This window comes from Hyla sarda, chromosome 7 (genome assembly GCF_029499605.1).
Source record: "Hyla sarda isolate aHylSar1 chromosome 7, aHylSar1.hap1, whole genome shotgun sequence".
NCBI classification, from domain to species: domain Eukaryota; kingdom Metazoa; phylum Chordata; class Amphibia; order Anura; family Hylidae; genus Hyla; species Hyla sarda.
The window spans coordinates 165,809,080-165,834,652 of NC_079195.1; the positions used below are offsets into that span (position 1 = coordinate 165,809,080).

Sequence of the window (25,573 nt, forward strand, 5' to 3'; positions counted from 1 at the left end):
TTATTGCTATGGGAAAATTACTCGACTTTTTCTCTCACACAGTTTGATAAATCATGGTCCATATGTCTAATTAAACCTTAAATTTACCTAAAATGTGAATTCCACATTCACTATAAAGACTTTAAGTGTGTATTTATGTTAAAACCCGATAGAAATACTATGTTTGATAAAACCCAGAAATACACATAACTTGGCCTTAGATGTCTAGTCTGTATTCACTCTCAACAATTTTAATGTCAGCCCACTGCTTTGCTCAGCTTGCTCTGTATTGTAATGTGATAACTTTTTTTGGCTCCTTCTACAGTGAGATCTGTAGTGCACCAACTGAAAACACAGTAATGTAGGTGTCACTGCCTGAGGTCAGCCCACTGATCAATGCTTTGTTCATCTTGGTTTCTATTGGTTTATTTGGAGGCTTTCTGGCATCAGTAGTTCCTGTGCACTGTAACCAATACAATAAGAAAGGTAAAAATACGTTGGCATTGCCGCTACTCTTAGACACAATGTACACTGCTGAGTTTGCCAAAAACCGGAACCTCTATTACCCAAACAAACTGGATGGTGCTACACGTTCCTTAAAGGGTAACTCTCATCAAAAAAACTTTTGATATATTATAGATTAATGTATGCAGAATAACTTTACAATTGCATGTTATTAAAAAATATGCTTCTTTCTATTTAATTTTCCACTTTGAAGAAATGACCACTAGGGGTCTCCCTACCAGTCCTGGCAGCAAGCATTTCAGACTCATGCTGGAGTCCTAAACACTACGAGCTGCCAGTCTGCTGTGTTCACAAAGGAGAACACTCAGAGCTGCCAGCCTGCTTTGTTCACAGCCAAACAGGCTGTGAACAAAGCAGGCTGGCAGCTCTGAGTGTTTAGGACTCCAGCATGAGTCAGAAATGCTTGCTGACAGGACTGATCGGGAAAAATACAATAGAAAGAAGCGTATTTTTTATTAACATGCTATTGGAAAGTTATTCAACATTCATTAATCTAAAATATATCAAAAGTTTATTTGATGAGAGGTACCCTTTAAAGGAGTACTGCAGACATAGACACTTATCCCCTATCCACGAGGGATAAGATGGATAAGAAAGGGAATAAGTTGTCTGGGGGCGAGTACCCCTTTAACCTCTGCCCTTTTTTCTTTTAATGTCTCATCATTTTAAACAAGTACCAGACTTCTCCCATTCTGGCCACAACGACCCCTTCATGACAACTTTCAGCAGTCTCAAAGTCCACAGATCTAGTCCAATTGCATTTAAATAAAAATCACTTGATGCCTCTATAAGCTCCCTGTTGTGCATGACAAATCCCTCTTCAAAAACCAGAAATCTCTCCACCACTTTGTTAAAGAGAACGTGCCACTATTTTATTATTATAAAATCATGATATAAAGTTAACACAATTTATTTGCAGGATATATGCGTATTTTCCTTTTTATTTATTTATAATTAATATACAGGGGGCTGCCATTACCTAGAGAATCTGTGATGACGTCACTTCATGATATCTACACAGATGCTCTACAGCACTCACAGGGTAAAGGAAAGTGAAAACATTAACCTACTCATAGAAATTAGGGATCGACCGATATTTATTTTTTAGAGCCGATACCGATAACCTGTGAACTTTCAGGCCGATAGCCGATAACTTACACCGATATTCCGTGCATTTTAATCCCCCCCCCAAATATCCTTGGTAAAATGAGGGTGCGTGTGTGTGCGGGTATACCCTGATAAACTGTTTCTGGCCCCGCAGAAGCAGCTGCAGATCAATGATTTAAAGCGGGCGCTTTAAATCAATTAACTGCAGTGGCTTTTGCGGGGCCAGAGACTGCCGCTGCCATCCGCTTCTCTCCCCTTGCCTGTCCTGGGGTCCAACCACCGCCACTGCCCGCCGTGTGTGTGTCCAACCACCACCGCCGCTGTGCTGAGTCCAACCCCACCGCTTTGCACAATGGAGATGGAGAAGCTGCTGAGTGAATTCAGCCCCAGCCACCCCTCCGCAGCCCTGCCCCGGCCCTGCACTCTGCTGGCCTGCGGCCAGAGCATGCTGTACCCGGACACCGGAGGAGTGCTGTCCCCAGTCACCAGCCTGGCCTTCACCATGAACAGACTCACCGGCCTAGGGATATAAATAATTATAATTACCTGTTCCCGGCGTCTGCGCTACTTCTGGCTCCGGCGGCGTCCTGCGCTGTTGCGCTGCGTAATGACGAGTGACATCCTCAACGCTACATCACTGTCAGTGGCCCAGCGCACAGTGACAGCTCAGGACGCAGCCAGAGCCAAAAGTAGCATGGACCATGGGAACAGGTAATTATAAAACTGGGGATGGGGAGGCAATGAGGCAGCGGCGGTGGCGGTCTCTGGCCAGAGGGGAGGCAATCGGGCAGCGGCGGTGGTTGGACTCAGGACAGGCATGAAAAGACATAACAAAAACATGGCAAAATATATATACAGATCATGATAAAGTTACAATGCTATACAATTCCTGGTTAACTATTATGGATAACTTATAGAAACATAGATCACAAAAAGGAGATTAAAAATTCATAGTAATATAAATCTAAAAAGCAGTCTTTTCAATCAATTGGTTAATGTTAAAAATTGGTTAATGTCAAAAATCCTAAATGATTCTCTAATAATGAGTCCTTGATATCTGTTATGTGTTCCATCGGGTATAGATTCAATTATATGCACTGACAAACAGGGGGTCACTTGCATGAATTATAGTGACATGCCTTAATACACTGTGTTGCATATATTTAATGTGGATATTATGGCAGTGTTTATTCATTCTTGCTCTAAGTGTCTGCACGGTCCTGCCAATATATTGTATTCCACATTTACAGGTCAGTAGATAAATGACATACATGGTATCAAAGGTGATCAAAGGTTTAGTGGGAATTTTATCTTTCAGTATGGGGTCACTTAGCAGTACCGCCCAATTATTATTTTTTTAATTATGAATTTGGAATGTAGAACTATAAAAATTTGTTATAAAGTTACATTTTATTCTATCATCCGAATATTTAGTATTTTCCTTCAGTACAGTTTTTTGATTAGTTTTTTGATTATTTTTGGACATGTCATGTCACTATGATTCATGCAAGTGACCCCCACTGTTTGCCAGTGCATATAATTGAATCTATTCCCAATGGAACACATTACAGATATCAAAGACTCATTAATAGAGAATCATTTTGGATTTTTAACAGTAATTCGCTGTGGGCTCATGGGTTGAAAAGACTGCTTTTTAGATTTATGAATTTTTAATCTCCTTTTTGTGATATATGTTTCTATAATTTATCCATAATAGTTAACCAGGAATTGTATAGCAATGTAACTTTATCATGCTCTGTATATATTTTTTTTCCATGTTTTTTTATGTCTTTTCTATGTTTTATGAATGATCAACATGTCACGTGTATGTATGACGTCTTGATCACATCCTGTATAAATTATATCCAAGTTTTAGTATGATCACACCTGATGAAAAAAACGGATGGTTTTGAAACGTGTTGCATGCACTTGTTACAAGAATAATAGTATATGATATCACTATCCTGATCCATTTCACCTCTTCCTTGACAGCGTGGTCTCAGCTTCCTTCTCCTCAGCCTCTCTTTGTCCTCCAATTGCCTTTCATAAGAATTCTAACCCTGTTGTCCTCTCTACTCTTGCAGATGAAGGAGGCAGGTTCCTTTGCCTGCAGGTTCCTTTGCAACATCACCAGATGGTCCTGGTGGCTTTAAACTTTCCCAGGCAGGGGCAAGTCCTATTTGCCAAGACATGTCATCACCAGTTGGGAAAGTTTGCAACCATTTTGCCTATCATCTTTGGTGGCAATGTAAATGTCGTAATGGATCCTCCCCTTGACATCTAGTAAGTCGTCCTTCACTTGGCAAATCAGAACATTCAGAATCACTTCTGTAGCTGTGTCTCACAGATCTCTGAAGAACTCTCCATCCTGACTCTAAAGATGTTACTTTCTACTCACCTGAACATCATTTTTATTAGTAGAATTGACCTTATCTGAGTCTCACATTCTCCTATTTCTAGGATGGTCTCCATTTGGTTTTCTAACCACTCCCATGGCTAAGGGACTATTTATTTTGACCCTGCCCAATGAAGGGGGTTGAATGAGCACTTGTTATCTGATACGTTATAACATTTGGCATTTGAACATCACCCACTCCTTAGATTTCACTCCCATGCTTATCTGGTGGGAAGCCCTGAAGGTGGTTCTCTGGGGGTCCTTATATCCCACGGGTCATGCCTTTAAATCATGAAAACAGCAGAGTTGGTACCCTTGCCTAGTTCCATCAATGCTTTGGAACTTGCCCACAAACATTCTCTTCCTCCTTGTGTTTATGCTAGGCTTTCTAGTGCCCCACAGAAAATAGTTAACTGGGCACTGTCATTTGCAAAAAATTTTGTATATAATGTAGATAATAATATTATATGTATATTTGTAATATACATTGGTTAAAAAATTTATATATTTTGGGGTAAAAATGCTGTTTTGTCCCTGCAGCTTTTGCTTGTGTGCAGAGACAAAACACAGGAAGTGTGGGTGGGACAAGCAGGGCTCTGTGTGCTGAGGCTTTGAGACATGTTGACTCACACAGTTGGCTGATTGACAGACCATGACTTGAGTCGACTGCAGGGAGCAGTTTAGCTAAGCTCTGTGCTTTGGCCACACCCCCTCTGGCTGGCATTTTAGGGAGGGGTGGGGGGGGTGACTGGCCTTAGTCAGATAAAGCAGAAGAGAGGATAGGGAAATTACATTGGCGATACCACGAGTGCTCAGCATCGCTGGAACATTGCCAGGCTACTTTGCCACTGTAAGGTCTATTCGCTCTGCCAACTGCAACTAGCACCTGTAAGTATAGAAAGGGAAGGGTTTTATGACACAAGAGCCCTGCTAGTTTTACCTACAAGTTTTTTGAGGATGAACCCGTTGTCTATAGGGAATCCTTACATTCACAGCATAGGGACTTACAGTGTGTATGAACCTATGGAGTGATATGAGTCTTGGCACAGCCACTGCAAGGTGAGGTAAGATAGAGGAAAAATAGTAAGGTTCCTTATGTCTTTGTATTGCAGATTTGGAAATGTGTTACTGAATTGTCAGCTTTGTGACCCCTCAGCTGTGGCTTTTTGGGATCTAATTGGTCGTAAGTTAACCTGGTTCCAGGGTTCACAGCGTAGGAAACTTATGCTGTGCTCTGAATAACTGGAGTGAAATTAGAAGTTTGTTGGTAACAGCAGGAAATGGTGTTGGTCTCCCTTATTATATGTTATAGGCTTCATTGCCCTATGGGACATCACCTACCTACACGCTATTTATTTCTATGTGAAATGAGACACTCTTTACCACAGACTTTATGTACACAGTACAATGGTTCCCCTGACGACATACCCATGTATAACTATAGACACACATTTTAACCACTCTAGACTGGGTCGTGTTAGGGCTTTGAAAAACTGATATTGTCAATAGAGTTCTCTATTATTTTCAAACTTTCCCGAAGGCTCCCTTGGGCTCTTTTCTTCTGAGGCTTTGGTCTCTCTCCTTATGTTTTCTATAGATTCGTAAATGAGCCAGGCTACCATTTCCCCTTCTCTCTAGGCCAAAATTGGGTGGAGGGCTGGGTTTGCCCGACTTTACCATCTATCACAGAGCAGCCTTTGGTTCATGTATTCAGAATCTCTTTCTTAGTAGGCAAACCAAGAAATGGGTTGACTTGCTCTATGCATGTCCCCACATCACTCTATTTCAGTTTTGTGGAACCCCCCCAATGAATAGATCTCTCCCTTCCTCAGTGCCCTAAGTTTATGTGTCCGTCTGCTTGACTGCCCTAGGTTTTTCCCTAGGTCCTACTCCTCTTGCCCTGGTCCTCTCACCTCTCTTATTGATCACCCTTCCTTCTGGGGAGAGTAAGGTCACCTTCCTTTTTGGTCCCACAAGTCTGCTTTTCTTTCACTTATCTGGCTTCTGCCCCTTTTCTGACTTAAGGGGTGATGTTCTTCTAATCTTTCTTTATGCTCAACTTTCTAGCTTCTCTAGAGCCTTTCTTTCCCTCTGCTGCTGCTGTCTTTGGCACCTTTTGAATCTTTCTACACTGTATTCACATCATGGACATGATATCTCACTTCTATACTCTCCGAAAGAGAGTGATGTTCCATTTATTGCCAAAGTGGAAGAGGGTTCTGAAAGATCTCTCAACACTGACAAGAAAAGCAGATTGTTCTAACTGGTAAATAAATCTTTTAAGGCGAGCTTCATACAGGAGAAAAATTGCATCACATTAGTACTAGCACCCTGTGAAGCTTCATGTTAAAATGTCAAGATGTTTCTGGAGGTTAGCCCATCTGAGCAGGGTATGATGGAACATATCTGGTGGTCATGCCAATGTATCCAGGTGTTCTGGGATAATGTATTTGCGTTGTACAATAAGGTAAGCTCAGAGTCAATACAACGCTCTCTGCAATTGGCACTCCTGACCCCATCCCAGAACTTGATTGGGTCTACTCTACTCATTTCCTCCTTGCTGCAAAGCTTATCCGTGCTCCCGTTATAGCCCGTCATGAATAACGGACGTTAGTTGTGATGGAAGAAAAAACGGCACATGCGCTCATTTTTCTCCGTCACAAGAAAAGGATAAATTAACGCCCGTTATTTTTAACAAGGAAGTCTATGGCAAACGGATGAGTCTTTATGTCCTCCGTTTGCACCTGGTTTACAATTTCCATTATTACTTCTGAACATGCTCAGAAGAGGTGACATCAGCAGACTCCTGCAGTGCTGAGGGATTACTACTACTCCCATCATGGAGCAGACATGCTTTCATGATGGGAGTAGTAATTCCCAAGCTGTGGGTGTCTGCCGGTGGCTGGGGAGGCTACATTAGTGCTTGTACTACAACCCCCTCTGTTCCATGATGGGGGTTGCAGAACAGGGGCTGAGGCATCGATCGCATCGGGTCTCACTTCTGAAACCCGATGCAATTAGAAGTTATTAAACAGTGGAACAGGGGGCATTCTCCACTCAGCGCATTTATATATGTTCCCCCCCGCAGCACAATCATATGCCCCCGGCAGCGCTATGAATGAAAAGTATTCTACAGCAGCACATCTGGCTGGTGCGATGCACTGCTGAAAGAATACTTGTCATGCATAGCGCTGCAGCGGCATCTGTATATAGATGCACTGCAGGGGTCAGACATATATCCATATGTCTGGCCCCCACAGCGCTGCGATTATAGAAGCACTGTGGGGGACAGACATATGGATATATGTCTGACCCCTGCTGCACATCTATATACAAATGCCCAAACCGTGCATTAAGATTTGGGCACTCGGGGTAAAAAAGGTTCGCTATCACTGGTCTAGAGGTTCTTGTGCATGCCTTGTGCTTACCAGATTTAACTGATGAGAAAGGGGGGGGGGGGGGATTCTGGATAGTCTCCAGCAGCCAACAGCTTAAACTACTGAAACTCAGTTTAAGCTGGGTAGGTGTCACCTTACATGCATTCAAAGTGTTTGTGTTAAATGGGTACTGTCAGATAAAATAATGTTTTATATGTTATAAAGCATGCAAAAACAAAATGTTTTTTAACTGCTTTCATCAGAAAATTTCCAGTATTTAATACTGAAAAAGCCAGTCAAAAAAGTGGCGACTAGGGGTCCTCCTGCCTCCTGGGACACATACCAGTCCTGCAGTGTCTAGTGGTCATTGACACGCCATGGACACCATGAGTAATTGACAGGGCTGCAGGCAGGTCCAGAGCTGCTGTGCTTGCTCCCGGCCATCTTTGAGTCAGAGCAGAGTGAGGGAGGGTGAGGAGGGGAAAGAGTCATCACAGAGTAGAAGAGAGGGACACGGCCCATGCCTCTGCATGGACAGAAACCTCACTGAGCAATGATGGCAAGTAAATAAAGGTAATTCTGAGAGAAATATAGGTAGACACATAAAAATTTGATGTGCATGATCAGGATGAGGTACTGAGCAACATGTAAGGCTCCTTTTACACATTCATCTGTTTTAAAGACCCGTTTTAAAGTTCCGTTCTGAAAACCGTTAAAATCGTCCGTTAAACGGCCGTTACAAAATCCCATACTGCCGTTACAAAATCCCATTATAGTCTATGGGATTTTTACATTATCCTTTTTAACCCGTCATAACCCATTATTGATAAAGGACGTTATTCTGTGACAGAAGAAATAGTGCATGCACAAAAATAACATCCGTAATCAATAATGGGCTATGACGGGTTAAAACGGATAATGTTGGGGCGCATGCGCGTGGCTCGCTGGTGAGGACGCATCTCCTGTGAGCTCCGTGCCGCCTGCGGGACTTCCACCTGATTAGCGCTGATATATCGGCTCCCTAGCAGCGAAACCTCACTCAAAAATAGCCCTCATGGCTAACCAGGACCTGACCCGATCTGGCTCCTCTCAGAGGTCGTTGTCACAAACTATACCCAAGATCTTTCGTACGGGCCCAAAACCTAAGATGGTGCTAACCCTGGAGCGAGAGGTAGAGGAAGCCATTCATCAACTGCTCGACATCCCGCTTACCCCTGCTGAACTAGCGGACTTTACCAAGCAAATAGGAGACCTGGGTCAGAGAGTGGCAGACCTAGAACTGAAAGCAGATGATTTAGCTGGGGACCTGGAGGCCGACCGTCTGACCAGTGCAGATCATGCCGACCGCCTGGACATGCCTGAAATTAAGATGGAGGACCTGGAGAACAGGTCCCGACGAGTTAATCTTAGGATCCGGGGTCTGCCTGAATCCCACTGCTACCTCCCGCTGGTGGTCATTGTACTGTTTAAGGCCCTTCTACCTCAGGCCGACCCGGGTCTCTTCCGCATGGATCGCATTCATCAGGCTTTGGCCTGCCCAAAAAACCTTAATGCTCCACGAGATGTGGTACTCAACCTGCACTATCCTAAGGCGCAGGACCGTATCCTACAAGTGGCCAGAAATGTCGACCCTCTGCCTGGTATGCCGACATCAGTTCACATCTATGCCAACCTAGCCCCTTCCATGCTAGAACGGAGGAGGCACATGAGACCTGTCACCCTAAGCTTTGCAGAAGGCGCAGATAAAATATTGATGGGGCTTTCCGTTCAGCTTACAATTTCAACTAGGATCTACGTTCTTCACTGCCCGTACACCCCAGGAGGCTTTGGAGATTCTTCGCCGTGAGAAAGTGCCCTTTGATGACCCGACACCCTTACCTCAATGCCTGGCCAAGGTTCGGAAGACATGGCAGAGAGTGGAATCTCCTTAAATGCGGCTCTGTCCATTGCCTCAAACACCTGGATGAAGGACATTAAGTGGTACTTTGTGCTTTATTCATTCCACTTTTCCCCCTGCCTCACTGTTTTATTTTCTATTTTTCCTTAATCTCGGGACGCTATCCTGCTGCTGATCCTGTTGCTGTATTTTTATGTATTTTTTCTCCCATGGTTCTTAAGTGGCTGTATGGTCTGGGAGTTTTTCATTTTTATGCCCTGTGCTTGCTCCGAAGTTTTTAGTAAGCCCCATGATATTGTTTGGGCTTGTTCCCCCATTTTGGTTTTATTTCCCTCTTGCATAAGGTGTTGTTTACAGCCTCTACTGAGTGATGGTTCACCTGACTAGCAGGCGATCCTGGGGGTGGTTTACCATGTTGCCTTATCCTCAGAGGTGTTGGTGGTCACGAAGGGACTGTGCACCCGATGGGGTCCTTTCTGTCTGCCTCCCTCTGGATTCCACTGATTATTTATTTGTTTATTACCGTAAGTACTTTTTTCTGTTTTCTCTGTTTAGACTTTTTGGTTTGTTCCCCTCCCCTTGGTCCATTACTCCTTCTTGTACTTTCCCATCCCTTCCACCTTCTCTTTATGCTATGGTAAATGTTATGCTCCATCTGATATTTATGTGTTTCTCTCAGCTTTTTCTCCCTTTTTCCTCATGTGTCGTGTGATGTCTCATAATGTCTGGGGGCTTAATTCCCCTCTTAAACACAAGAAGGCTATGATAGATTACCCATGACATAACCCTGATGTAATTTGTCTCCAGGAATCACATTTCACCACTACATCTTTCCCCAAACATATCCACTCTACATACTCACGTTTCTATTTGGTCTCATACACTACTAAGTCTAGAGGTGTTGTTGTTTTACTGCATAATTCCTTCCCTTATACGGTGGAACAAGTACATATTGATTCGGAAGGCAGGTATCTCATTACAGAGGGTCTCTATCAGGGATCATGGCTGTGTATTATTAATTAGTATGCACCCAATGATAATCCACTGGATTTTTTTGGTCTCCCTAGCTTCTAAATTGCAAACACTGCCATATGAACACCTTATATGGTGTGGCGATTTTAATATGATCCTTAATGGAGTACTTGATAGATCCTATACTATTGCGTTCCGACCTTCGGGTACACAGCAGAGGCTCCTCCTGGATACCTTCACCACACATGATTTAGCTGACACATGGAGAGAGCACAATCTGGCACAGAGGGGCTATACATATAATTCTCCACCTCATAAATTATATAACAGGATAGATCGGATCCTTCTACCCCCTCTCTACCCCCTCTCTTCCACATTTGCTCTATGCCAGGCACATCTCATGTGCGTGGTCAGACCACGATATTGTATTTGCACAGTTTGCTTTTGGCACGAGGTGCTACACTCCTTATTCGTGGAGACTTAATGAGTCTCTTCTCTCACATCCACACATCTGTACTGCTATTGAGGGGGCTCTTTCCTCTTTCTTTTCCTCTAATTCTGTTTTCCCCTCTGATATTGACTGGACCTGGTTGGCCCATAAGGCCTTTTTATTAGGCCGGTTTATTAAATTGGCCTCTGTATTGAAGAGGGAAAGGACCAGAACCCAATCCTCCATAGAAAATAAATTGGCTAGGTAAGTCACCGCCCACCAGTTGAACCCTCAACCTTCTCTTCTACAAGCTATCAAAAATACTAGATTGCAACTGGACGCTGTCCTTACGGACCACACTGAAAAAGTGCTCCACTGGACGCAAGCTATCTATTAAAAATGGGCTGATAAGCCCGACCAATTGTTAGCCTCTATGTTACACCAGAAACAACGCCTCAATAGAGACCACACCATCCAAGTGAAGCCTGGAGTGCCCTCTTCTAACCCATCTCGTATTTATGACACTTTTCACTCTTTCTACTCCTCTCTCTATACGGAACATGCCTCACCTCCTTCTGCTGCTGTTCTAGACGCTATACTTGCTTCTGCTTCTTTACCTTCTCTTTCCCCCTCTGCTAGGGATTCCCTGAACGATCCAATATCGATTGAGGAGGTTGATGGGGCTTTATCCGATTTGAAATTATTTAAAGCACCGGGCCCGGACGGCCTCCTGGCACTCTATTATAAGAAAATTATCTCTGTTCTTCTCCCCCATTTAGTTTCCATCTGAAATAGACTAATGTCTGGCTCTCCCTTGCCCACAGAATTTCTTATGGCCTCCATTGTCATTGTCATCCCTAAACCTAACAAGGACCCTCTCCACCCCTCCAATTATTGCCCCATTTCACTCATTAAGTTGGATATGAAAATATTTACGTCCATTCTAGCCCTTAGGTTAAATCTTCTTCTCCCTGATCTGATCCTTAGGGACCAAGTAGGGTTCATATTGGGACGCCAGGCCCCTGATAATATTCGCAAAGTACTGGATGTCATCCACTGGGCCTCTACTACGTCTACCCCCCTGACCTTATTAGGTCTTGATATAGAGAAGGCATTCGACACAGTATCGTGGTCCTACCTGTTTGGGGTGCTCAAAACCATGGGCTTCTGTGGTCCCTTTGTGTCAGCCCTGAAATGCCTCTTCTCTGCCCCACGGGCTTATTTGAAGCTCCCCACCCCTTCCCCTATAGATATTGAGTGAGGCATTTCCCCAGCGCTATTTGATTTGGCTATGGAGCCTCTGGCGATTATTCTCCGTAGTGACCCGAATGTTTCGGGTGTGTCTATAGCCAACTCGGTCTATAAAGTTAATTTATTCACGGACGATTTATTGCTCACCTTAAATAGACCTCTCCTATCCCTTCCCAATCTATTTTTTCTAGATAAGTTTTCTGCCGTCTTGGGCCTGGTGATTAATAGGAAAAAATCTGATATTTTTTTTCTGCAACACCCCTCAAGCGGTACAAGATCTGATACGTCTCAACTTTGCTCTCAAACCTTACTCTTCTTACCTTCCCTAACTTGGTATTTCTCTCCCATCTTTCTTCTCTGTATAGGCTTAACTAGCCCCCCCCGCTTTTTAGTACTATTAGGGCTGATCTAGCACGCTGGAATTTGCCCCATATATAGTGGCTAGGTCGTCTCCATTCGGTCAAGATGGTGATCTTACCCCGCCTCCTTTATTTCTTTAGGACACTTCCCATCCCTCTCCCGCTAGCTGATCTTAGGGCACTCCAGGCTGATCTGTTTAGATTTATCTGGCATGACTCTCATACCAGAATCCCTCGTTCAGTGATGTATTATCACAAAAGAGTTGGGGGACTTTCGGTCCCCAACATTTTGAAACATTACAAGGCGGCGCACATAGCTCAGCTTTTAGTTTGTAACGTTGGTCATCCTGGCCCTAGGTGGGATAATCTTGAAAATGATTTACTAGCTCCGTACACCTTATGCTCCCTCATGTGGTCACCAGGTCCAATCTGCTCTTTACTTCCCTCCTCTGCTCTACTCTCACGCTATTCTCTTCTTCTATGGCGTTCGGTCAGATTCAAGCTCAAGCTCCAATCTCATCTCTCCCCTGCTATGCCTCTCTTTCGTAACCCTTCCTTTCCGCCAGGTCTTTCCCACTCAACTTTTAGTTGGTGGACAGCTAGTAAGTTTACAACTATTAATCGATTTCTGGTGAGGGGGAGACTTATGACCAAAGACGCCTTTCTATTACAGTTCAGGCCCCCATCCTCTGCACTTTTCTGGCTTTCCCAAATCTTTTCCTTCCTTTCCTCCCTCCACCATACTTCCTCTCCCATCTCCCCTACTCCCTTGGAGGCGATGGCTCTGTATACACCTGCTCGCCCTGGGGCACTATCTCTTCTCTACTCCCTCCTCAATAGTCCACCTGATAATGTTAAATTGAAGTTTATGGCTCAGTGGGAGGAAGATCTCCAGATATCCATGTCTTTAGCCGATTGGCATACCTGTTGTTCTCAACTTAGTAAGGGCAGTTGGCAGGTTTCCCTCACTGAAACTGCTCTAAAAATCTTACATTGTACCTATTATGTACCTACTCGTTTACATGCTGTATACCCAGAGTTCTCTCCCCTGTGTTTTTGAGGCTGTCCAGAGGCGGGATCCATGCTCCACACTTGGTGGTCTTGCCCATTTGTCTCTGCCTTCTGGGGTGGAGTCATGGATCTCGTTTTGTCGGTCCTGGACACAAGAGTACCATTTTCCCCTGATGTCTGCCTTTTAGGCCGGAAACCCCCAGGACTCTCTTCTGCTGCTTTTAAAAATTGACCCAATTTATCCTATTGGCGGTACGTATACATATAGCTTCTAAATGTTACATAGTTACATAGTTAGTACGGTTGAAAAAAGACATATGTCCATCAAGTTCAACCAGGGAATTGAAGGGTAGGGGTGTGGTGGGATATTGGGGGAAGGGATGGGATTTTATATTTCTGCATAAGCATTAATGTTATTTTGTTCCAGGAATGTATCTAACCCTGTTTTAAATGTATTAATCGTTCCTGCTGTGACTAGTTCCTGAGGTAGACTGTTCCATAAATTCACAGTTCTTATGGTAAAGAAGGCATGTCGTCCCTTGAGACTAAACCCTTTCTTCTCCAAACGGAGGGAGTGCCCCCTTGTCCTTTGAGGGGGCTTAACCTGGAACAGTTTTTCTCCATATGTTTTGTATGGGCCATTGATATATTTATATACGTTTATCCCCCCTTAAACGTCTCTTCTCAAGACTAAACAATTGTAACTCCTTTAATCGTTTCTCATAGCTAAGATGTTCAATGCCCCATATTAGTTCAGTCGCACGTCTCTGCACCCTTTCCAGCAACACAGTGCCCCTTTTATGGACTGGTGACCAAAACTGAACAGCATATTCCAGGTGAGGCCGTACCAATGCTTTATAAAGGGGGAGTATTATGTCCCTGTCCCTCGAGTCCATGCCTCTTTTGATACATGACAATATCCTGCTGGCCTTGGAAGCAGCAGCCTGACATTGCATGCTATTTTGTAGTCTGTGATCTACAAGTACACCCAGATCCTTCTCTACCAGTGACTCTGCCAGTTTAATCCCCCCTAAGACATACGATTCATGCAGGTAATTAGTACCCAGATGCATAACTTTACATTTATCCACATTGAACCTCATTTGCCAAGTGAATGCCCAGACACTTAGTCTATCCAAGTCATCTTGTAACCTATACACATCCTCTATAGACTGTACTGTGCTACAAAGCTAAGTGTCATCTGCAAAGATAGAAACAGAGCTGTTAATGCCATCCTCTACATCATTGATAAATAAATTAAACAACAGCGGGCCCAGTACTGAACCTTTGGGTACACCACTAATAACCAGGGACAAATCAGAATACGAATCATTGACCACAACTCTCTGAGTATGATCCATGAGCCAGTGTTCAATCCAGTTACAAACTAAAGTTTCCAAGCCCAAAGACCTTAACCTGTCAGACGTCTATGAGGGACAATATCAAACGCTTTAGCAAAATCCAGAAACACTATATCCACAGCCATTCCTCTGTCAAAACTTCTACTCACCTCTTCATAAAAGCAAATTAGAGTGGTTTGACAACTTCTACCCTTAGTAAACCCATGCTGGCTATCACTTATAATACAATTATCCCCCATGTATTCCTGTATGTAATCCCTTATAAGTCCTTCAAACAATTTACCCACAATGCACGTTAAACTTACCGGTCTATAATTTCCTGGGGAAGACCTAGAGCCCTTCTTTGAAGATTGGTACCACATTCGCCTTGCGTCAGTCCCTTGGCACATTACCAGACACCAGAGAATCTCTAAATATCGTGAACAAGGGTACAGAAATTACTGAACTTACCTCTCTAAGAACGCTTGGGTGTAATCCATCTGGTCCTGGAGATTTGCTTACATTTACTTTACTTAACTTACCTTGTACCATCTCTACATTAAGCCAGTTCAGTACATTACATGATGTGTTACCAGCACTGACCTGGCCAATGTCAGCTCCTCCTTCTTCCCTAGTATATACAGAACTAAAGAACCCATTTAGTAGCTCCGCCTTCTCTTGATCGCCCGTGACAACCTCCCCATTATTATTATTATTATTAAGGGGTCCTACATGCTCTGTCCTTGTTTTTTTTTGCATTTATATATCTAAAAAAAATATTCAGGATTAGTTTTGCTTTCTTTGGCCACCTGTCTCTCATTTTGAATTTTTGCAGTTTTTATTACATTTTTACAGATTTTATTAAGCTCTTTGTACTGTTTAAATGTTATAGCTGACCCCTCAGATTTGGATTTTTTTAAGGCAATTTTTTTTGTTGTTTAATGCTCTTTTAACATCATTTGTCAGCCATGTAGGATTTAGTTTTAATCGTTTATATTTGTTCCCCTTTGGTATATATTTAACTGTATAGTTATTTAGAGTCGATTTAAAAATTTCCCATTTACCTTCTGTATCAGTATTTGAGAACAGCTCCCCCCTGTCTATGTCCTGTAGTGCAGCTCTCAGCCCAGGGAAATTTGCCTTTTTAAAGTTATAGGTTTTTGCCTTCCCCGTCTGTCTTTGTTTTCTACATTTTAAATCAAAAGTAACTATATTGTGGTTGCTATTACCAAGGTTTTCCTGCACAGTTACATTACCAACCAGCTCTGCGTTGTTGGAAATGATCAGATCCAACAAGGCATCATTTCTTGTTGGGTCCTCCACAAAATGGCCCATAAAATTATCCTGCAATAAATTTAGGAATTTTCTCCCCTTTGAAGTTTTAGCCAACCCCCGACCCCAATCTATGTCTGGATAGTTAAAATCTCCCATTATTACCACTGTACCGGCCCGGGCGGCCCTCTCTATTTGTTTATACAGCCGACCTTCTATTTCCTCAGTGATATTAGGGGGTCTGTAGATTACACCAAATATTTTTTCAGTATTTCCCTCCTTTGTAATTCTACCCACAGTGATTCCACATCCTCAGAATCATCACACACTATGGCATCGTTCACACTGACTTTCATACCACTTCTTACATACAGACAGACTCCACCACCTTTCCTGTTCATTCTATCCTTGCAAAACAATGTAAAACCCTGCAGATTGACAGCCCAGTCATGCGAGGAGTCCAGCCATGTCTCAGTGACCCCAACTATATCAATATATTCCTCCAGTATCAACACCTCCAGCTCCCCCATTTTATTTGCTAGGCTTCTGGCATTTGTGAACATACACTTTACATTTCCATCCTTTATGTTATTGGGGTTAATGGGATTCAAGGGTATATGTTTTATTTTCCTATGAAGCCTATTCCTATTAACTATTCTAACCCCTCCGCTCAGCCATACTCTCATTGCCTATGGTTGTGTTGCGGGTTAACCAAATTCTAATCTCAGAAAAGCTGAATGCTCTAAGAGCAGATACCATGGAATTGTTCAATAAAATTTGGGAGCCCTGGATCTCCTCTTCTCACGGACATACAGTATTATTTGTCTCTTTGATTGAATGATTTACCTTATCTTCCAACTTTTTACTTGCAATAGCTATTTACCATACCTGTGCAGTATCAATGTGAAGACCTTTACCTTGACCCTGTCACAGTCCGGTCAGATGGCAGGAGGTGGATCCACTGGACCAGAGGAGAGATGGCGTGGGCCGTACCAGGGGAACAGAGTCTAAGGGATTATTGGTTTTCACCAGAGCCTGCCGCAAAGTGGGATGGTCTTGCTGTGGCAGTAATCCCCAGGTCGTTCCACCCTGTAGCAACTCAACTCCTCTGGTTGCTGAGATAGACGCGGTACAGGAGGGATAGGCAGAAGCATAGTCAGACGAAGCAATGGTCAGGGCAGGCAGCACAGGTTCTAAGGCGGTAGTCACGGGCAACGGGTCGGCAACAGGCAGAGTAACACTGGAACAACAGGGAACGCTTTCCCAAGGCACAAAGATCCGGCAGGAGGCTGTGAGAGGAGAAGGTATTTATAGGCAGTGCACAGGTGAATGCCTAATTAAGTACAAACACCTCTGCCTCTCACAAACCTTAACCCTTAATAACCACTTTGGACCAGGCACCAATCACTGGTGCACTAGCCCTTTAAATCTAAGAGACCTGGCGCGCACGCCCTAGAGAGTGGGGACGCACACGCCGAGGCGCTGCCTGGGGACACACGCTGAGAGCGCTCCGAGGCCAGCAGGGGGCCCGGAGCGCTCAGCGTAACAGTACCCCCCCCCCTTTGGTCTCCCCCTCTTTTTGGTACCGAAGAACTTGAGGATGAGGCTGTGGTCCAGGATGTTCTCCTCCGGCTCCCAAGATCTCTCTTCAGGACCGCAGCCCTCCAAGTCGACCAGAAAGAATTTTCTTCCTCTAACCTATTTGGATGCCAAAATCTCCTTGATGGAGAAGACATCAGATGTGCCAGCCACAGGAGTGGGAGTGGTGATTTTAGGGGAGAAGCGGTTAAAGATTGCAGGCTTAAGGAGGGAGACGTGGAACGAATTAGGGATCCTAAGGGAGGAAGGGAGATGGAGCTAATAAGCCACAGGATTTATCCTTTTCTTAATCTTGTAGGGTCCCAAGTAGCGAGGACCCAGTTTGTAGCTTGGGACCCTAAAACGAACGTACTTGGCTGAGAGACACACTCTGTCTCCAGGGGAAAAAAACGGAGGAGCTCTGCGTTCTTTATCCGCTTGGGACTTCATGCGGGCAGAGGCTTGAAGAAGGGCAGTGCGAGTCTCATGCCAAATGGTGGAGAAGTCCTGGATGAGCTCATCAACTGCGGGAACTGCTGAGGAGGTAGACAAGGGCAGAGGAGGTAGAGGATAACGTCCGTAGACCACAAAGAATGGAGATTTATTGGAACCAATGGAATTCTTGTAATTGTAAGAGAACTCTGCCCACGGGAGGAGATCTGCCCAGTTGTCTTGGCGAGAAGAAACAAAGTGTCGGAGATAATCTCACAGGACTTAATTCACTCGTTCCACTTGACCGTTTGTTTGGGGGTGATGAGAGGAAGAGGAATCTAATTTCACTTTGAGCTGACTGCAAAGAGCCCTCCAGAATTTGGATACAAACTGCACACCTCGATCAAAGCAATATGCGTGGGTAAAACATGCAGACGGAAAATGTGCTTGAAGAATGGCTTAGCCAGTAGTGGGGCAGAAGGCAGCCCAGGTAATGGTACGATGTGCACCATCTTGGAAAAACGGTCCACTAACACCCAAATGACAGTCATGCCAAGGGAAGGAGTAAGGTCGGTCACAAAATTCATGGCGATGTGGGACCATGGGGTCTCAGAAACAGGAAGAGGTAAGAGCAATCCAGCTGGCTTCTGGCGAGGCGACTTGTCCCGTGCGCAGACCGCACAAGCTTGGACGTAGTCCAAGACATCCCTCTCCACGGAAGGCCACCAATATCTTTGGGTGATTAGCTGGAGTGTCTTCAGGACTCCTGGGTGACCTGTAAACAAGAAAGCGTGACCCCACTTGAGGATTTGAAGGCACTGATGAGGAGGCACATAGGACTTGCCAGGAGGAAGAGAGCATAGGTCCACAGGAGCAACGGCAATCAGGAGCTCGGGCGGAATAATATGCTGGGGAGTAGTCTCGTCACCCATCACATCTGAAGAGCAGGAGAGGGCATCTGCCCTGATGTTCTTGCTTGCCGGACGGAAATGGATCACAAAATTGAAGCGAGCAAAGAACAGGGACCAAAGAGCCTGGCGTGGATTGAGCCTCTGTGCGGACTGAAGATAGGCAATATTTTTGTGGTCCGTGTAAATGAACACCGGATGGATGGATCCCTCGAGAAGATGTCTCCACTCCTCAAGAGACAATTTGATGGCCAGCAACTCCCTGTCACCAATCGACTAGTCTCGCTCGGCTGGGGTGAAGGTCTTGGAGAAAAAGCCGCAAGTTAGGGTCCTGCCTCTAGATGACTTCTGGGTGAGCACGGCTCTGGCACCCACGGAGGAGGCATCCACTTCCAGAGAAAAAGGCTTAGTGGGGTCCGGTCTGGAAAGTACAGGTGCGGTGGCAAAAGCGGCTTTCAGGGACTGGAAGGCTTCTTCTGCTTGAGGAGGCCACGATTTGGGATTAGCACCTTTCTTGGTCAAGGACACTATGGGAGAGACCAGGGTGGAGAAATAAGGGATGAATTGCCTATAATAGTTGGCGAAACCCAAAAACCTTTGGATGGCACGAAGTCCAGAGGGGCATGGCCAGTCCAGAACTGCGGAGAGCTTAGCCGGGTCCATCTGTAAACCTTGGGCGGAAATTATGTGCCCCAGGAAGGGCAGACTGGACCGCTCGAACAGGCACTTCTCGATTTTTGCGTAGAGGCGGTTTCTTCGAAGGCGTGAAAGGACTTGGCGTACATGATCCTGGTGTTGCTCAAGGTTTGAGGAGAAAATGAGAATGCCGTCAAGGTAAACGACCACGCAGGTGTAAAGCAGATCTCTGAAAAGGTAATTGACAAATTCTTGAAACACGGCAGGCGCTTTGCAGAGGCCAAAGGGCAACACTAGGTATTCAAAATGGCCATCTCGTGTGTTAAAGGCCGTCACCCTCTCTAATTCGAATCAAGTTGTAAGCTCCACGGAGATCCAGCTTGGTAAAGATTCTGGCCCCATGCAGACGGTCAAAGAGCTCAGAGATCAAGGGGAGAGGGTAACGGTTCTTAACTGTGATCTTGTTAAGTCCTCTGTAATTATGCATGGGCGGAGGGAGCCGTCCTTTTTACTAACAAAGAAAAAAACGGCTCCAGCTGGAGAAGAGGACTTCCTTAGGAAACCCCTCTGCAGGTTTTCTCGGATGCACTCCGACATGGAAAGAGTCTCTGCTGGAGAGAGTGGATAGATACGACCCCGAGGAGGAGTCGTCCCTGGCATCAGATATTAGATCGATCGGACAATCATAGGGTCTATGAGGTGGAAGAACTTCCGCTTGCTTCTTACAAAAGACGTCGGCAAAACTGTGGTAGGGTTCTGGAAGGCCTGGTGGTGGAGAAGCAAAAGGGTCTTGCTTGACGGGTACAGTCTTGAGGCAGCGGCCGAAGCAAGAGGACCTCCAACTCTGGATTTCTCCGGTGGTCCAATCCAGGACGGGACAATGGTGCTGAAGCCAGGGAAAACCAAGGAGGAGTTCAGAGGAGCAAAAGGGTAGGACAAAGAACTCCAAACTTTCAGTATGCAGAAAGCCAATGTCCATCTGTAGAGGTGGAGTGCGGTACTGGACAGTAGTAGTAAGTCTCTCTCCATTGACTGTAGAGATGAAGAAAGGCTTGGACAAACGGACCACAGGAATTTGATGCTTGTCTATCAAGGAGGCATGGATGAAATTGCCGGCAGATCCAGAATCCAAGAAGGCTGTGGCAGTGAAGGAAGACTTGGCAGGCACGGAAAGCTGCACAGATACCGTCAGGCGTGGAGAGGAAGAATCCACACCTAGCAAGGACTCTCCTATGTTTACTAAGTGCGTGCGTTTCCCAGAACGCGGAGAGGACAGTCTCTGAGGAAATGCTCGGTACTAGCGCAGTACAGACACAAATTTTCGAGTATGCGACGACTCCGTTCTTGTGAGGTCAGGCGAGACCGGTCCACTTGCATGGCTTCCACAGCGGGAGGCCCAGAGAAGAGGTGCAGTGGATGCTGAAAAAAACGGAGACAAGCGAGTATAGCGTCTTGTACGAGCCTTCTCTCTTTCTTGAAGTAGTTCCTTTGTCTCTCTGAGAAACGCTTGTCAATCCTTGTGGCCAGGAGAATGAGGTCACCAAGGTTAGCAGGTATCTCACGTGCAGCTAGAACGTCCTTAATCTCACTGCTTGGTCCCTTCTTGAATGTAGCACATAGGGCTTCATTGTTCCAATTCAACTCTGAGGCGAGAGTACAGAATTGGATGGCGTAATCACCCACAGAAGCGCCTCCTTGGGTCAAATTTAGCAAAGCTGTCTCTGCAGAGGATACCCAGGTGGGTTCCTCGAATACACTCCGAAACTCCCGACCGAAGCGCTGGACGGAGGTTGTGGCAGGATCAGAGCAGTCCCATAATGGTGTAGCCCAGGCCAGGGCTTTCCCGGTGAGCAGACAGAGCATGAATGCCACCTTAGCACGCTCAGAAGGAAAGGAAACCTACAGGAGGGGGCGTGATAGCTATCACGCCCCCTCCCGTAGGCTTGCATTGCGGGGCAGAGCGTGACGTCACACGCCGGTGCAGGCGTGACGTCACACGCCGCCCGCCCTGTAGTCGCCCGTCATCAGACCCGGAGCGAATACGCTCCGGGGACTGATTACAAACGGGGTGCCACGTGCATGATCCCGGGGGTCCCCAGCGGCGGGACTCCCACGATCAGGCATCTTATCCCCTATCCTTTGGATAGGGGATAAGATGTTTAAGCACTGGAGAACCCCTTTAAGTCCAAACAGCACTGTCTCTCACAAACCTTAACCCTTAATAACTACTTTGGACCAGGCACCAATCACTGGTGCACTGGCCCTTTAAATCTAAGAGACCCAGCGTGCCCTAGAGAGCGGGGATGCACACGCCGAGACGCCGGAGCGCTGCCTGGGGACACACGCTGTGAGCGCTCCGAGGCCAGCAGGGGGCCCGGAGCGCTCAGCGTAACAGACCCCTTCCTCTTCCTTCCCTTTTCCCCTGTTACGCCTTCCCATACCCCTCCCTCATTATGGGGAACTATGGTTGTTTTGTTATTACCTAATACTGTATGCTTACTTGTATTTATATACTTGTATTGTAGCTCATGCTTCAGTACTATTGTATTGTTGTTACTGATTTTGTCAATAATAATCTTTTGACACAAACGGATAATGTAAAAATCCCATAGACTATAATGGGATTTTGTAATGGCCGTATGGGATTTTGTAACGGCCGTTTAACAGCGATTGTAAGGGTTTTCAGAACGGAACATTAAAACGGGTCTTTAAAATGGATGAATTTATAGTGTGAAAGGATCCTAACAGTTTTTTTTTTTTTTTTTTTTTTGGGGGGGGGGGTCTGACAGGTATCCTTTAAGAGTAATTCTATAAAGAATTGAAGCCTTTAGGCTGTGTTCACATGTAAAATTTTTACAGCTTTTTTACAATGTGACTGTGTTTGGGATGTGATTTTCCTAAATTGCTATAACAATAACATGTTTTTTACAGTGATTCTCGCATTTGAAGTAAAATTTTTGGAAATAACGGGGCAAAAAGCATTGAGTAAACACAGTCTGAAGGAGGAGATATACAGTGGGGCAAAAAAGTATTTAGTCAGCCACCAATTGTGCAAGTTCCCCAACATAAAAGATGAGAGAGGCCTGTAATTTTCATCATAGGTATACCTCAACTATGAGAGAAAAAAATCCATAAAATCACATTGTCTGATTTTTAAAGAATTTATTTGCAAATTATGGTGGAAAATAAGTATTTGGTCAATAACAAAAGTTAATCTCAATACTTTGTTATAATGACAGAGGTCAAACGTTTTCTGTAGGTCTTCACAAGGTTTTCACACACTGTTACTGATATTTTGGCCCATTCCTCCATGCACATCTCCTATAGAGCAGTGATGTTTTGGGGCTGTCACTGGGCAACACAGACTTTCAACTCCCTCAAAAGTTTTTCTATGGGGTTTAGATCTGGAGACTGGCTAGGCCACTCCAGGACCTTGAAATGCTTCTTATGAAGCCACTCCTTCGTTGCCCAGGCAGAGTGTTTGGGATCATTGTCATGCTTAAAGACCCAATACGTTTCATCTTCAATGCCCTTGCTGATGGAATGAGGTTTTCACTCAAAATCTCACGATACATGGCTCCACACAGATCAGTCGTCATGGTCCCTTAGCAGAAAAACAGCCCCAAAGCATGATGCTTCCACCACCATGCTTCACAGTAGGTATGGTGTTCTTTGGATGCAACTCAGCATTCTTTCTCCTCCAAACATGACAAGTTTTTACCATAAAGTTCTACTTTGGTTTCATCTGACCATTACATTCTCCCAATCCTCTTCTGGATCATCCAAATGCTCTCTAGAAAACTTCAGATGGGCATGGACATGTACTGGCTTAAGCAGGGGGACACGTCTGGCACTGCATGATTTGAGTCCCGGGCGGCGTAGTGTGGTACTAATGGTTGCCTTTGTTACTTTGGTCCCAGCTCTCTGCAGATAATTCACTAGGTCCCCAAACCCCCCCCCCCCCCCCCCCCGTGTGGCTCTGGGATTTATGCTCATTGTTCTTGTGATAATTTTGACACCACAGCGTGAGATCTTGATGAGGCCCAGATCGAGGGAGATTATCAGTGGTCTTGTATATCTTCCATTTTTTTATAAATTGCTCCCACAGTTGATTTCTTCACACCAAGCTGCGTGACTTTTGCAGATTCAGTCTTCCAGCCTTGTGCAGGTCTACAGTTTTGTTTCTGGTGTCCTTCGACAGCTCTTTGGTCTTGGCCATAGTGGTGTTTGGAGTGTGACTGTTTGAGGTTGTGGACAGGTGTCTTTTATACTGATAATTTCAAACAGGTGCCATTAATACAGGTAACGAGTGGAGGACAGAGAAGACTCTTAAAGAAGTTGTTACAGGTCTGTGAGAGCCCAAAATCTTGCTTGTTTGTAGGTGACCAAATACTTATTTTCCACCATCATTTGCAAATAAATTCTTTAAAAATCTGTGATTTTATGGATTTTTTTTTCTCATTATGTCCCTCATATTTGAGGTATACCTATGATGAAAATGACAAGCCTCTCTCATCTTTTTAAGTAGGAGAACCTGCACAACTGGTGGCTGACTAAATACTTTTTTGCCCCAGAGTAACTAATTTATGTCCGGATACCACAGAGATAGCAGCAGCAGTAAACAGATAGAGCGCTCTCTCTCTCTCTCTCTCTTTATACATATACATATATATATATATATATATATATATATATATATATATATATATATTGGGATATTTTATGCATGCATATAAATAAATAAATAAATAAATAGATAATTATTTTGTGGCCCCAAAAAATAAAAATAAATGCATTGTGTCTGTTATGGCAAGAGAAAAAAGCATAAAGGATTTAGGATGACGTCATGTTATATGGAACAATATAAACACTGCAGATTGAGACAAATACCTGCACACAAAACCACCAGCTACCAATCTTGCCTATTGTACACACCTATGCAATGTTGTAATATGACACAGATATTATGTTCATATATAATAATACTCTCCTTACTCATGTATAGCTTTTATTTTTCCTGCGCAATAATTGTCAAATGTCTATGGCTTTTTTGCTTTAATGTACATGAAGTCATTACCTCCTCTCAAATAAGAAGAGAATATATCAGTAAATATATGGCTGTGAAACAAAGTAAGACAGGGTTAATACCAGTATCTAAATGCCAGATCAAACGCACAAGGGGAAATCTACTAAATTCCTAATAAAGATTGCCATCATCTTTAAATAGAGAAATTATCAGACAGTATTTAATATAACACTAGCAGAGAAAGGGTTATACAAATACCACCCTGACCCAACGATTACCTCTGACTCCAGGATGATGAAAGAGCCGCTGTGGAGCTTCGGATGCGACTGTTAGCATTTATGTATGTATGTAAGTGTGTGTGTCTGTGCAGAATCTGACGAAGCTTGGTTTCCTAGGTGATGTTTTCTCAGACTGTCTCCCAAAGGGTGGGCTTAGGGAAAATGGTTTCTGTAAACCTGACACAAATAGCAAAGCCTGCATGAGTATCTCTGAGACATAAGAATATGTGGTGGCCTTAATTGTGCAGCAAATATGCAGTGTCACATAACATGCTATAATTATGTAATAAAATGCTTCATTATATCAGTTATATTAACAGCAACCAGTAGATTTCCAATTAGAGCACATAATAACAAAAGCAGAAAAAAAAGATTATTATTGCTGGTAAGAACTTGGGAAATCAGAATGTCTTCATATGTATAACAAAGGAATGTCCAGCGCCAGGTGCAGTAAAACGACAGGTACTTTATTGTAGGATCAGCAGATAAAAATTTGCATCAGGCAGGAGCCGACGCGTTTTGGACCGAAACGCGTCGGCTCCTGCCTGATGCAAGTTTGTATCTGCTGATCCTACAATAAAGTACCTGTCGTTTTACTGCACTTGGCGCTGGACATTCCTTTTTTATACCGTTGTTCCGGTCTGGGGACGCTGCCGGCTAGCCCGTGCGCTGGTGCTGGAAACACGAGGGAGAGAGCTGTCCACACATAGTGTTGCTTCTAAGTCTTCATATGTAATCCACGCTGTAAAACAGGCTACAAATGATGAATTAGGGCACTGTTTTGCTTTTCTCTGGAACAA

General features: G+C 44.4%; 1 protein-coding gene across 1 annotated transcript in view; it reads right to left on the minus strand.

The window, feature by feature from the left end:
* The window catches only part of CALY (calcyon neuron specific vesicular protein), a 98,665-nt gene extending 73,734 nt beyond the window's left edge, over window positions 1-24,931 (minus strand). The window contains exon 1 of the mRNA XM_056531218.1: window positions 24,774-24,931. Within this exon, the coding sequence (XP_056387193.1) occupies window positions 24,774-24,831 (58 nt within the window). The 5' untranslated portion in view covers window positions 24,832-24,931. The remainder of the gene's footprint in view (window positions 1-24,773) is intronic.
* Window positions 24,932-25,573: the final 642 nt, after the last annotated feature.